Raw genomic sequence first — 13,219 nt, 5'->3', positions numbered from 1 at the left:
AACACTAGCTTAGAGTAAGGTGGAATCAGAGGTTGTCTACATGATGTGACTTCAGAGATCTTGGAAAGACACCCCCTGCTCAATTTCTCTTCTACCTTTTGGTTGATCCCTGGAATTTCATAATTGGACTGATGTTCTACTGTCACTTGGATTTGTAAATATAAATATTTACTGTACAAAAGCAACTATTTCTGGGAGAGATGGTGCTCTAAACCAGGATTCAGCAAACTTACTCAGAATAGGGTCAGATAGTAAATATTCTAGGCTTTGTGAGCTCAACAGTCTTTGTGGCAACTGCTGAGCTCTATCAAAGCCAACATTGGCAATATATAAATGAACGTGCATGGCTGTTTTCAATAAACTTTATTTACAAAAATAGATGGTGAGCAGGATTTGATCTGCAGGCTATCGCTTCCTGACCCCTGCTCTAAACTCTTATTTCTATAGTCAACAGAGGTATTGATTATATTGATTGACTTTCATCAACATTGGATTTGGTTGACCTCTAGCTCCAATCCCTCCAGCCATTCCTTCTATTTGTAGGCTTCTGTTCTTAAGTTTTAAATGTGCTCTTCAATGTTCTCTTTTATCCTTACTCTATACCCTCTTTCTTAGCCATGTCCCCCACTCAGATGATTTTCGTTAACATCAATTTGCCAGTATCTCTAAGCCTCTATCTTTTTTCAGTCTTCTATCCAGTACTTCAGGCCTCTATATTTCCCTTTGGCTGTCTTGCCAAGACCCTGAGCTCAATACCCTCTTGTGCCAGTTATTAACCTCTAGTCTCTCAATTTCAAACCCATCTTTCTATATCTCTAGTTGGCTCCGTGATGCTGGGACTCGGGTTCTGCAAACCTTGGTTCTGCTTTGCCAGTTGTTAATATCTGCCAGTAAGGGATGCTAGAGGGAGAGTACAAGGCTGCAGGTGAAAGAAAGGACTTGTTCTTTCCTCTCTGCTTCCTGTTGACTTGCAGTGGGCTTCCTGTATGCTTGCCGTTCATGTGAACATCTCCTTAGCAAAGCTTCTTCACTCCAGAAACATGTTCTTTTCTATTAGCAGCAGCTGAATCTAACCCATTGCTGTCAAGTCAATTCTGACTCATAGCAACCCTATAAGACAGAGTAGAACTGCCCCATAGTGTTTCCAAGGAGCACCTGGTGGATTTGAACTGTTGACCTTTTGGTTAGCAGCGAAACTCTTAACTGCTACACCATCAGGGTTTCCTAGCTGAATCCAGTTCTTCCAAAAAGTTGCAGAATTGTACCCCCCACTTCCCCATCTCCCCACCTCACACATCTGTCTCAGTGGGCTAGTGACCCCTCCTCTTTGTTCTGCATTGCCTTTGTTCTGGGTTCCAGCCCTTCAGAACCCCTCCTCTATTCTCAGGGACATCAGCATTGCTGATGAGCACCTTCTCACAGGAGATCTGAGTTTTGTCTCCGCAGGGCCCCGCTCCAAGTTTCTTCAGGTTCTAACCTCTTCCGTTTGATTCCCCAGCCCAGGAGGTGATTGCTTCTTTTAATTGCTTCCTCTGTGATACCTTATTGTTCTCTTTTGCTTTTTCAGGTACCTAGTTAAAAACTTCCTACCTAGTTAACAAATTCCCTTTCAGATATCTTTTGTGGTTCTATCTCTTGACTCTAAGACTGAACTCTGAGCTTCTATTCTCAGTCAAAAGCCACTCCCTGACAGCGTTTCCATCCTTAGTAAATGGCACAAGCAAACCATCTCTTCAGCTCCTGCCCAGTTGCTCAAGTTGCCTATCTGGGCATCATTCTTAACTTTTTCTATTCTCTCAGCTCCCATATCCAATCAGTGCACAAAGCCTGCATATCTGGCTTCCTAAATAGGTTTTTGTATCTGCCTGTTTCTCCCTATCTCTACACCCACTACCCCAGCTCAGGCTATTACCATGTCTTGTGTGGACATTGGTCACTGCCTTATAACTGATCTCTCCACATTTCCACAGCCTCTCAGTCTATTATCCCAAACACAGCCCTAGATATGTCTCCCAGTTAAATACTTTCTTAAAAATCCTAAATCCTTAACATCATTTGTACGTTCCTCTGTGACTAGACTTCTGTCTGCCTCTGTTCTTCATTTTGCACTTCATTTCCCCACTCTCTTGGCAGGTTTTGAATATCACATATGCTTTCTTTGCATTCTTGGTGTATGCTATTGTTCCCTCTGGAAGTCTGTTCCCTTTTCACCTGAAAATGCCTCCATGTCTTTTAAATGTTATATACTTATCAATTTTTCAGAGACGGCTTTTCTGACATCCTGGCCCAGGCTATGTTCCCTTGCAATTTGTTTCCATAAATCATTGAGCATCCACGTCTTTACTGTCATACTCAGCAAACTTGTAAGTAACTGTTTAGGACAACTGTCTTCTCTCTAGTTGGCAAGTTCCATAGAGGCAGGAGCTGTGTCTGTCTTACCCAGAACAATTTCCCTAACACCTTGAATTCTTTCTAGCACAGTAGACACTCAACAAATATTTGCTGAGTTTAGTTGATTTCTCTTTTATAAATTCACCATAGGGCCTCTGAACTGATTACAGCAGATACACATTTCCTTAGATGCACTAGAAACCCTCCTGGCTGGCTGCTGTTTCTTAAACTGAATCCTCTTTTGGCTTGTTCCTCTCACATCTTCTGACACCAGTTCTCTCTCTGTGGGCTCTTTAGGGGATTGGAGGAGACTAAGTGAAGGGTAGATTGATCAGAATTTACTACTTTGAGCTGGGCTTGGGATCCAACATTGAAAAAAAAGTTTTTTTTTTTTTAAAAAAAAAAACAAAAAAAACCTTTTTTATCCAACATTACATACTCTTATATTGTTATAGGGCCCTATCTTGGTTATCTAGTGTTGTTATAACAGAAATACCACAAGTAGATGGCTTTAACAAATAGAAGTTTATTCTCTCACAGTCTAGTAGGTTACAAGTCCAAATTCAGGGTGTCAGCTCCAGGGAAAGACATTTTCTCTCTGTCGGCTCTGGGGGAAGGTCCTTGTCATCAATCTTTGCCTTGTCTAGGAGTTTGTCCATGCAGAAACCCCAGTTCCAAAGGGTGCACTCTGCTCCCGGTTGGTTTGAAGTCCCCTGTCTCTCTGCTTGCTTCTCTCTTTTTTATATCTCAAAAGAGATTGGCTCAGGACACAACTCAATCTTGTAGATTGAGTCCTGCCTCATTAACATAACTGCCTATCCCGTCTTATCAACATCATAGAGACAAGATTTACAACTCATAGAAAAATCACATCAGATGACAAAATGGGGGACACTCACAAAATGCTGGGAAATATGGCAAAAAAAAAAAAATTTTTTTTTTTTTTTTTTTTTTTTTATGGCTTAGCCAAGTTGACAGATATTTTTGGGGGACACAACTCAATCCATGATAAAGCCCATAGTGTCACTCAAGTTTTCTAGAGTACCTGGGACCAGGTCCATGTCTGTGCTCTTTGCCCTTAAATTCCAGTAGTGGATCCAGGATGTTCTTCTACTTCTAACAGCCAGTATGTTACTCTTCTACCAAAAACATTGATGTTCTCTTTTCTGTGTAGTTCACTAAATTGTAGCCATTATTTCTCAAGTGACAAAAAATGGGGAAAGAGTTGGGTGGGGACTAAAATAGTGATAGAAGTGCTAAAAACCCCACCAATATTACCCAACATTGAAGAAGCAGATGATGAAAATAGAATATGAAAAAGAGCATGAAAATGAAGAAGAACCAGGAAGGCATGCAACCAGTCTGTTGGAAAAGAAGCAGACCTGAGGGAACAGATTAAATAAATCCATATTTGATTTGGTTACACTTCCAGGAGAGTGCCGCATTTATTAAACAAAACAAACAAATGAGCAAACAAACAATGACCAGAAGAACTTCCTGTTTACCTTCTAAAGAGATTTGACCCAAGATAAACACTTTTCTTTGAGAATGAGGTATTTTTTTCCTTCAGCTGAAAGTTTTACCTTTTGGACTGTATTCCACACACGTTCTTTATCGTTTCTTCTTCCTTCAAGGGTGTCCATAGCATCTGCCATTAATGACTGCAGCTGTGGCACCAAGATAAAAATTATCAGTGTGGAATTCACACAGAAATAACTTCTCTAAATACACAGATTAAAACCTAATTAAAAAACCATTTGTACGCTGATGATTTTATTACTCATCTTTCCTACAATGAATGCTGCCACTGCATCTTGGCTTCAGCCATTACCAAGTCTTACTGCAGATATAAAATATGGAAATAATGAAAAGATTCTTCTTGAAAATTTGTAGAAAACATATAGGTCTTAACGTAGTAAGTGTTGATGTTTTGCGAAAACAGATTTAGATTGTAAAGAATGAAAACACTAGTTAATTCTCTCAGGAAATGGCATGTAGTACATGAACACATTTTAGTATTTTCTCCTGAGGCTAATGTATCATAATTTTAAGCATCGTGCAAAAGCTCACCAGGGGACAATACTAAAATTGTGCTGTTTTATTGCCTCTTAAAGGATCTAGCTCATTTAAGTTCTTTTACTATTCTTTTCTAATGCAAAATTTCAAAATAGCAAAGTATTTTTCGATTCCATTTTTAAATTAAAAAGTAATCTATCCTTTGCCCCAAACAAGCATCTGTCATATTCGAATTTAAAACAATGCTATACACATGATGCATATGTGGCTGCAAAGTAATGAAGTTGCCCCAAACCGTGTGATACTCAGAGCCAACAAAGAGTTCTGCCAAGTACCAGCTCAGTTCCCTGTGACACTGAGAAGTATGAGCCCTTAGATAGTTTTCCGTGCTTTAGATATTGCAGAGTTTATGCAGGAGGGCAGATAGTTGAGTCAGTCAAAAATCTTCTATTGAGCTGTCACTGTTTATATAGCACCTGACAATGTATTACTAGGATTTTTTTTCCCCTAAGTTAATCCATTTGTAGCAGTTTGAAAGTAAAATCTATTAATGTGACAAAATCTTGCAAGACACATGATTTTTAAATATTTGGCCTCTACATGCACATCCACATACATTTAACCTTCTGGTAGGCATATTTATAAATTACGAAAATGTTCTATGAAATCCCATTTTCAAAAGTCTTAGTGGGTGGGATATTGCACATGTTAGAGTAAGGGTTGTCTGTAATGCTGGCTTGGTCCTCTTTGTGTATATTTTGAAACACAAGTATTTCCAGAAAAGAAAGTCATAGATGTGGATGGTTGGTTAGGAAGCCCTAAGTGCATAGACCAAACCAAAAAACGAAACCCATTGCCAATGAGTTAATTCCGACTCACAGTGACCCTATTAAGCAGGGTAGAACTGCCTCATGGGGTTTCTATGGAGCGGCTGGTAGATTTGAACTGCCAGCCTTTTGGTTACCGGCTGAGTTCGTAACCACTGCGTCACCAGGACTTATAAGTGCAGAGAGCACCCCTGTATTCTTCATTTAAATCCTGAATGTGCTTTTCAGAAAGACAGGCTCAACATCTCCTGGTTTCTTAAATTAACATTTTCTTTGCTTCCTCTTATCTCAGAGGAGCCTTAATCATCTAAAATTGGGTATAATATGCACTTTGAAAGCCCTATACTTACTGCACTCCTGAATGCCTTATGAATGATAGCATAAACACCTAGCCTCTTAGAAGGTGTTCTTCTACACACAACCATAAAGGGTTTTGAAAGTCTCATTGCCAGTTTTGACTTAGCAATTCCTTGATTAATAGATTTATTTCAGAGTTTTAATCTTTAGCATGTATGGTTTTATTGTTTGGCTAGTCAGACTGTTTTATATGCTTACTCTGATATCAGTATTTATTTAATATACTTTGACAGGTTTAGATGAATATTATAATGTGGGCAGTTCATTTCTCGATTGATAAATTTGTTGCATCTTTTTTAAAGGCTCAAAGAAGAGAGGCTTCCTTTAGTTATCTGCAAATTATAGGTGATCGGTTTGGGCTGGTCTCATCTTTGCTCTTTGAATTCTATTCAGGTCAATAATTAGTTTTATCTAACTTCAGTTAAAGCCTCAAAGTAAAGAGCCTTCCCTAATACACAGTAGGATCTCCATACGGAGTAAATTTCACCTTTCCTCAAATGGCCAGTTCACCGTTTAGTAACTGTTTTTCAAACAAGATGGTAGCATTCCTAGTATTAGCTGTGGTTATACTGTACACGTCTGTTTGAAGATTGTTTCTGTGAGGGTCATTTCATTAGTTTTTGACTGGATTTTTCTAAGGCTAAAGTGTCTGGTTTTCTGAGTTAACTGGGTATCACTTAAAAACACACAGGAATTTTGACTGAATTTTCCCTTCAAATAACCACTTGTTTTATTGATCTAACTAAGTGCACGTGTGGTTGGCAATGCGAATGTATCTGGTGACACCTGAAGTGATCAAGAAAATTCTAAAGACTGTTTTGCAGGGTCAGCTTTCAATTCAGCAATTACTCTTTTGTCCCCTGACTTTTCCATAAAAGAGAATCTTAGTACTGACATACCTGGGAGCTTAGGAAACACTTTATTAAAATTTCATTTTACTCAAGATAAAAAAGCCTGACATGCAGTGTGAAAAACCAGCCCCTTTGCATGTTTTAACACATCGCAAAGTTCTTGCTATAAAAAAATGGAAGCCAGTGAATGTGAGCAAATAAAACCCAGATGCACACATTTTCCTGTCTCTTCATTAGAATGCCTCATGAGGGGTAGGAACTTTTCCCTCAGACCACATTTATTATCACCATTTTTTTTTTTTCTAGATCATATCACTTTTCTCTTGGCTCAAGGCCTTTAAAAGCTTTAAACAAAGAAAAACAAATACCAATTCCGCCTCCTGTTGACTGATGTCCTGTAGATAAGGGATGGTTGCCAGCTCCGCCATTGCTTGATTGATCACCTGGGACTGCTCCTTTACTCTCTGCAGCCGCCGGAGGAGGCTGGCGTATTGCAACTTCTCCATCACACCTGAGCATGCACGGAAGCTCCCCTAGTCTCGCAGTAAAAGGAAATGGTTCAGAACAAAACCACAGAAAAAGACCTTTCCCTGGGGGTTGAAGTCAGGGCTTGTTATAATACATCTACAACATTTGAAGCAATGGTATCTGCTACAAATACATTTTTCTTTCTACCAGTTTAGAGACTTGTCTGTATCCTTACATTAAAATTCCAGCCCTGCTTTTACCTTTAATTCACATTGGTTTGCCTTGCACACTGGCACCTCCTCTTTTGGGTTTTTAATGCTTTGCCCTGGCTCCGAGGGTCATTCTGGCAACCGACATGATCCATCTTGAAATAGACTCTAATGCAAATCTGTAAGGACCACTAACCATCAGGAATGTATTGGTATTTAGGAGTTTTATAAAATGGAGCCCACCAGAATAAGGTGGCCCACCTATGTGATTGTTTGCTACTGCAATCCAAAAAAGAGGAAGAATTTACCTTCTCTAAAAAGTTTTATACAAATTTTAGTGCTTGATAGGAAAGACAAAGCTCATTGTAAAATTCTTGAGTTTATATTTAGGAAAAAGTACTTCTGACATAAGGGGGAATATAAGGGTTAAAAGCCTTGGGTTTCTGCCGTGTTTGGGGGGTGATGAGAAATGGGGCGTCATAGGAGGACTGAGTATGGCAATCGCTTTCACATCCTGGCGATCGGAAGAGGAAGGCCAGGTGCCCAGCACCCTTCATGGCAGCATTCCCCCAGAACCACATATATCAGAATCGCTAGGCTTGTTTGTTAAATAGAGTCCTGGACCTGGCTCACTGAATCAGAATCTCTTGATACGTGGCCCTAGATACATGAATTTTATCCAGGTTCTCCCCTTACCTCAACGTTCTTTTCAACAAACCACTACTTTAAATCTTAGTGTCTTAACAAGGCCTGCTTTTGTTTTGCATACTTGTAAAGCAGAATGTCTTCCAGAAATTGGAGAATGTGGAGGTCAGACATATGATTTCTCTTAAGAAAGAAGTTCTTCTAAAGAGAAGATTTTTAGAAACTAGTGCTACTAAAGAACACCTGAAATACTCAGTTCCTGGGTGGTCTAAATCGTTAATGCTCTTAGCTGCTAACTGAAGGGTTGGAGGTTTGAGTCTACCCAGAGGTACCTAGGTGAAAAGGCCTGGATCTCCTTCCAAAAACTCAGCCATTGAAAACTTTATAGAGCAGTTCTACTGTGACACACATGGGGTCTCCATGAGTTGGAAATGATTCAAGGGCAACTCTTTTTTTTTTCTTTCTGTACTTTACCTCGAAGGCAGTTATTTAGTCATTAGAAAGCTGGAGTCTTAGAAATAAATGAAGGTTGGGCACCATTGCATTTTATTTTCTTTATTTCTTCCCAACACCTATCTATGCCACTCAACTAATGTCCTCTTCATGCTAATTTGGTCTTTCTGATTAATCATTTATCTGAAAATCTATAAGCCTATAGGAGTGATGGAGGATTTGGGATTCTTTCCCCAAACTGATGAAATAGTTTGTCTGCCCATTCAGTTTAAACATGCAGCTACACAATGGGGTTCTGACAAACAGAGGAAAGTGAGTTGGAGGAGAAGCAGCATTCATTCCAAAGAAAAATTGCTTCCTTTGTCTTCCTTTAAAATAAACAATAGTGCTGGTTGTAGGAAAGCGGTGTAGTGACTCAACCTCAAAGAGCAGAAACAACTGCAGCCTGCTCAGGGACATAATCTAACAGTGTAATTTTCCCAAACATTAGGAAAATAAAAATTGTGGAAGGCAACAGTGCTTTGTTAGCTTGATTGCTGGATGCATAACAAAACAGGAAGTGCACCGTATGAATAAGACACTAGGGAAGGAATATAGTTGATATTATTAATAGTCATCCATCCCTCCCCTGCCCCAAGCTGAACGCAATTTTGGTTATCAGGACACTGCAGATTAATATTTAACCTATATGTGATAGGGATTTTTGAAAGCAAAGGGAAAAAGAAATGACTAATATGTAATGCCAGTAGGGATACTTCAATGACGTTGCCTTAATGAAATAAAGAAAATAATAATTAAAAAAAAGAAATGAAGGAATTAGCTTAGACATCTAATGGTAGCGTGGGCTACATCTCAAGAGAAGTAGCACTCCCAGTGAGGCTCCAGGAGCAACCAAATGGCTCCCTAATTGCTGGAGAGAGTGTAGTAAAGTGGCCAAGATCGAAGCTAAATCCTCACCCGGGGCAATGAAGGTTAGGTAAATTGCAAGTCCAAATGAAGGCTTCAGTCAGAGAATTGCCTAGATATAACAGCAGGTATGGATGCAGGTTTGGCAAATAAGTGACACCATATAATACCGCCGAGAAGCCGAGATCAGGTATTTGGAATGTATTTCCATTTGGCATAACATATAGAAACATTAATTGAAAAAAAAAAAAAAGGAGTTGGAAACATATCATCGTTCATTTCAAATGTGCATATGTAAACTTTTTTATGCTTCACTTGGAGGAAATTAAAAGTAAAATCAATGAGGTATTAAAAACATGGTTAGTTAGGTCACTTCTTGGCATGTCAGCCTGCGAAGGAGGCTTCATGCATGCAAGGGGTTTTATTATTTTAACTCTTTAGCATTTAGCCCAGGAAGCACAGTATATAAGGTTTGACACTGACAGCACCCAGCAAAGTTAATGGATGGAAAAGCACAAAGCCATCAGGTGGCATGTGAAATAATTAGGATAACAGTTTCAGAAAGGAAACTTTTTTTTCCCACTATAGCAGGACTGCAGGTTGGATGGGGTTGGGTGTTCAGTAGGATTAGAAGCCACCAGATTGGAAGGCGGTAGAATATTTTAGATTATAACTCTGAAACTCCAGAATCTTTCCTGTTTGGCCCTGTATTGTGTGCCTAAGAGAGTGATATATAAAGATAAGAACTGGTGTGAGACGTATAAAGGGAATCCTTGCCTGAGACATAGAAACCTCCTTCATACCAGGGGTTCATTCATACCAGGAATGTCTTTGTCTCCTTCATTGACTGCGTCTACCGCCCTCCTGGTAAAAAAAAAAAAAAAAATTTTTTTTTCCTGGTAAGAGGTGAAAATTCGTGGTCTCTAGGAAGTGTTTCACAATTAACTTTGAGTCTGACTCATTTACTTCTATGTTCATTTTCTATTGAATCTAGCTATGGAATCAGTCCCATGTTGTTTTATGCATGTTTTGCTCCCAGCAAGGATCATAGTTTTGTTTTTTTTTTTTTTTGCTCCCAGCAAGGATCATAGTTTTGCTTCAAAGAGATGCATTGTGTTGTAGTGAAAGAATAAAAAAGCAAAACAACAATAAGAACAACAAAATCCAGACTTATTGCCGTTGAGTTGATTCTAAGTCATGGCAACAGAGCAAAACTAATTCATAGGTTTTCTTGGCTGAAGTCTTTACAGAAACAGATTGCCAGGCCTTTTTTCCACAGTAACACCGGCTGGGTTTGAACCACCAGCCTTTAGGTGCACATTCTTTGCACCAATACTGGGCCCAATATTTGGAAGTTCTTATTTTGAATTCTAGCTCTCCTTTCCCTAGCTGTGTGAGAAAAATGGATCACTGCTCCAAGCCACAGTTTCCCCACTGGTAAAATACAAGTGACACAATGTCACCGAGTTGTAAGGATTCAACGAGATACATGAAGGAAAACACTTTTTAAACTGTAGAACATATACTTACGTTTCTCTGCACCCCAGCCACTAAATGAAACTTTCTGCACACTGTCAGCACCCAAGCAATAACCAGGACTACCCTGTCTTTTTTTCTAATATGTTTAAGAAAATTTCTTGACTATAGAATATTTCAGAAATTTTGAAAGCAAGAGTGATTTGTTAGCTTTAAATTTTTTTTTACTTATTTTACTTATATTTATTATGCTCCTAAAAAACTAGCTCCTAACTGAAGGTAAATTGCTAACTTGCTGTGCTATCTCTTTATGTATAATTTGTGGAGAACAAAAACCTGTGTCTTTATTTGAAGGAGGAAAATTGAAATAGGAGCAACCAATTAAAAATTTCTTGGGATATTATAATTGAGTATACTGCAAAGTCAACTTTTTTCTTAATTAAAGATACTAGGTAGATATTGGAAGCCCTGGTAGCATAGAGGTTAAGAGTTACGGCTGCTAACCAAGGGGTGGACACTTTGAATCTACCAAGTGCAACTTGGAAACCCTATGGGGCAGTTCTACTCTGTCCTGTAGGGTTACTAGGAGTCAGAATTGACTCCACAGCTATGTTTTTTGTTTGTTTGTATAGGTAGATATCATAAACTTTATACACCCCCCTTGGAAAAAAAAACTCATTGCAATTAAGTCGATTCCAACTCATAGCAACACTATACACAGAGTAGAATTGCCCCATAGGGTTTCCAAGGAGCGGCTGGGGGATTCAAACTGCCAAACTTTTTTGGATAGCTCTTAACCACTGTGCCACCAGGGTAGATTAGGGTTTCAATATGTCTAGAGGATAGAATATGAGAATCCATGGCATAATGTAAATAATCGTTTAGCAATCTACATACGTCTCATAATTTATGTGACTTAAATAAATGTTGTAATAATTAAAAATTGCATAACTGATTCTGGTCATTGTATTATGTTAAGCACTAGTATTATCTTTTGGGCATCTCGCTATCATGAATGTTGAAGTTTTAATGAATTCTAATTTCATATTCCAAAGGAATTTCCATTAGGGAACGTTGTCAAAATGAATAAAATAACTGTGAACATATATGACACAAAGTGTATTTCTTAGCCATTAGGCCTGGATGAAAACGCAGATGTTTCAAAAGGACAACTCTTTACCCTAGTGGAAGAGTAAAATCCCGTCTCCATCACCAGTGTGAAGGATGTTTGAAAAATCTAAAGTTCTTCAGGATAAGATACTGGTCACTGTCTTCCAGTGGAGGTGATCTGAATATCTGCTCTGTTCTACCAACACACTTGGGGACCGGTTAGCTCCTGGTTGTTAATGAGACACAAGTCCCAAGGCCAGCCCTGCTGCAGGCAGTAGATCTACTCCATGGCTCGGAATGACCCTTTCAATCCTACTTGTGTAATCAATGATCACTGTTAAGAATTTAAATCCACAGGACACTGGCCCAGTGTTCATCTTAGAAGGAGAATATGTGATTTCAAACTATATAATTCATATAAAGAAAAAGAAAGGTCATTAAAACAGTCTGTCAAAGCAAACCTAAACTAATTCAAGTAGTTCAAAGTTTTAAAATCTGTAATACTTTACAAAGTATTTTAAAGTGGATTATATGCTTTTGGTCTCACATCAACTCTGGGAGGTGGGCTTGGACGATATCAGCTCTACTTGATAAATGAGAACAACAACAACAACAACAAATAACTCATAGTTTAAGTGATGTGCCCTAGGTAGGGGTACCTAGCTATAGCACAGCATTGGGCCCCAAGTCTTCACCTACAGGTGTGACAACTTAGGGTAACAAATAGTGAGGAAAATACAACACATAATCATTAAAGTGGATGGTATTTGACAACAGACAAGAAAAAAAAAATTTCAGAGGATCTTAATACTACTGAGGGCTGCGTGGTCACAGTTAATAGTATCATGTAGGAATAATTTCTAGTCACCAATTCATTGCTTGCTTCGTTAGGCTAGGTTACCTTTGCAGACAATTTTATTCAATCCTGCTTCATGATGCTGTGGCTGAGCATTTAATAAGAAGCTGGGAGGTCAGTGTTTGGGTACACTTGTGGTCCCTGGAACCCTTCAGGCTCACTAGCTTTAATCCCATTAAAGCTCTTTAAGACAATCTTCCAAAAACTGTTATTTCCCATAGAAGCAGACATAGGAGAAATGATGAAATTCTTTGCAGTTAGCAAAATGATACTGGGGCTCGTTCTAAAGAAGTTATGAATTGGATGCTAAGAATTTCGTTACTGATGGGTTTTAAGTCTCCTTTTTTAGACAGATAAATATACATGCATAGACAAATTTTCAAGCAGCCAGATTGCCCTCTGAGAGGTGAGAAGAAAATGAATTAAGGACATTAAAAAATGCATGCTGCCCAGATCGGCCCAATCTGTTCTCCCACTGTGAGATCTGACCCAGCATCAGAAGATGACCAGACACTGTGGTCAGTTATCTGAGAAGAAACAAGGTGAGCCTGGGAGCAGGCAGATCACCTCCCCCACACCCAGCACACTGACTCTGCTTGGCACACCATGTGCAGATGAGGTGAAATAATACCACCTGGTGATTATTCTTGTTAG

At 39.0% G+C, this 13,219-nt stretch overlaps 1 protein-coding gene across 1 annotated transcript in view; it reads right to left on the bottom strand.

Annotated features, from left to right (window-relative positions):
* SPATA16 (spermatogenesis associated 16) overlaps positions 1-13,219 on the bottom strand; it is a 279,989-nt gene that overhangs the window by 33,855 nt on the left and 232,915 nt on the right. The window contains exons 8-9 of the mRNA XM_049867466.1: positions 6,811-6,975; positions 3,975-4,058 (exon numbers count right to left, since the gene is read on the bottom strand). Coding sequence (XP_049723423.1) covers positions 3,975-4,058; positions 6,811-6,975 — 249 coding nt within the window. The remainder of the gene's footprint in view (positions 1-3,974; positions 4,059-6,810; positions 6,976-13,219) is intronic.

The sequence above is a fragment of the Elephas maximus genome, chromosome 23, assembly GCF_024166365.1.
Source record: "Elephas maximus indicus isolate mEleMax1 chromosome 23, mEleMax1 primary haplotype, whole genome shotgun sequence".
Taxonomy (NCBI): Eukaryota; Metazoa; Chordata; class Mammalia; order Proboscidea; family Elephantidae; genus Elephas; species Elephas maximus.
This window is presented reverse-complemented; position numbering and strand designations above follow the sequence as displayed.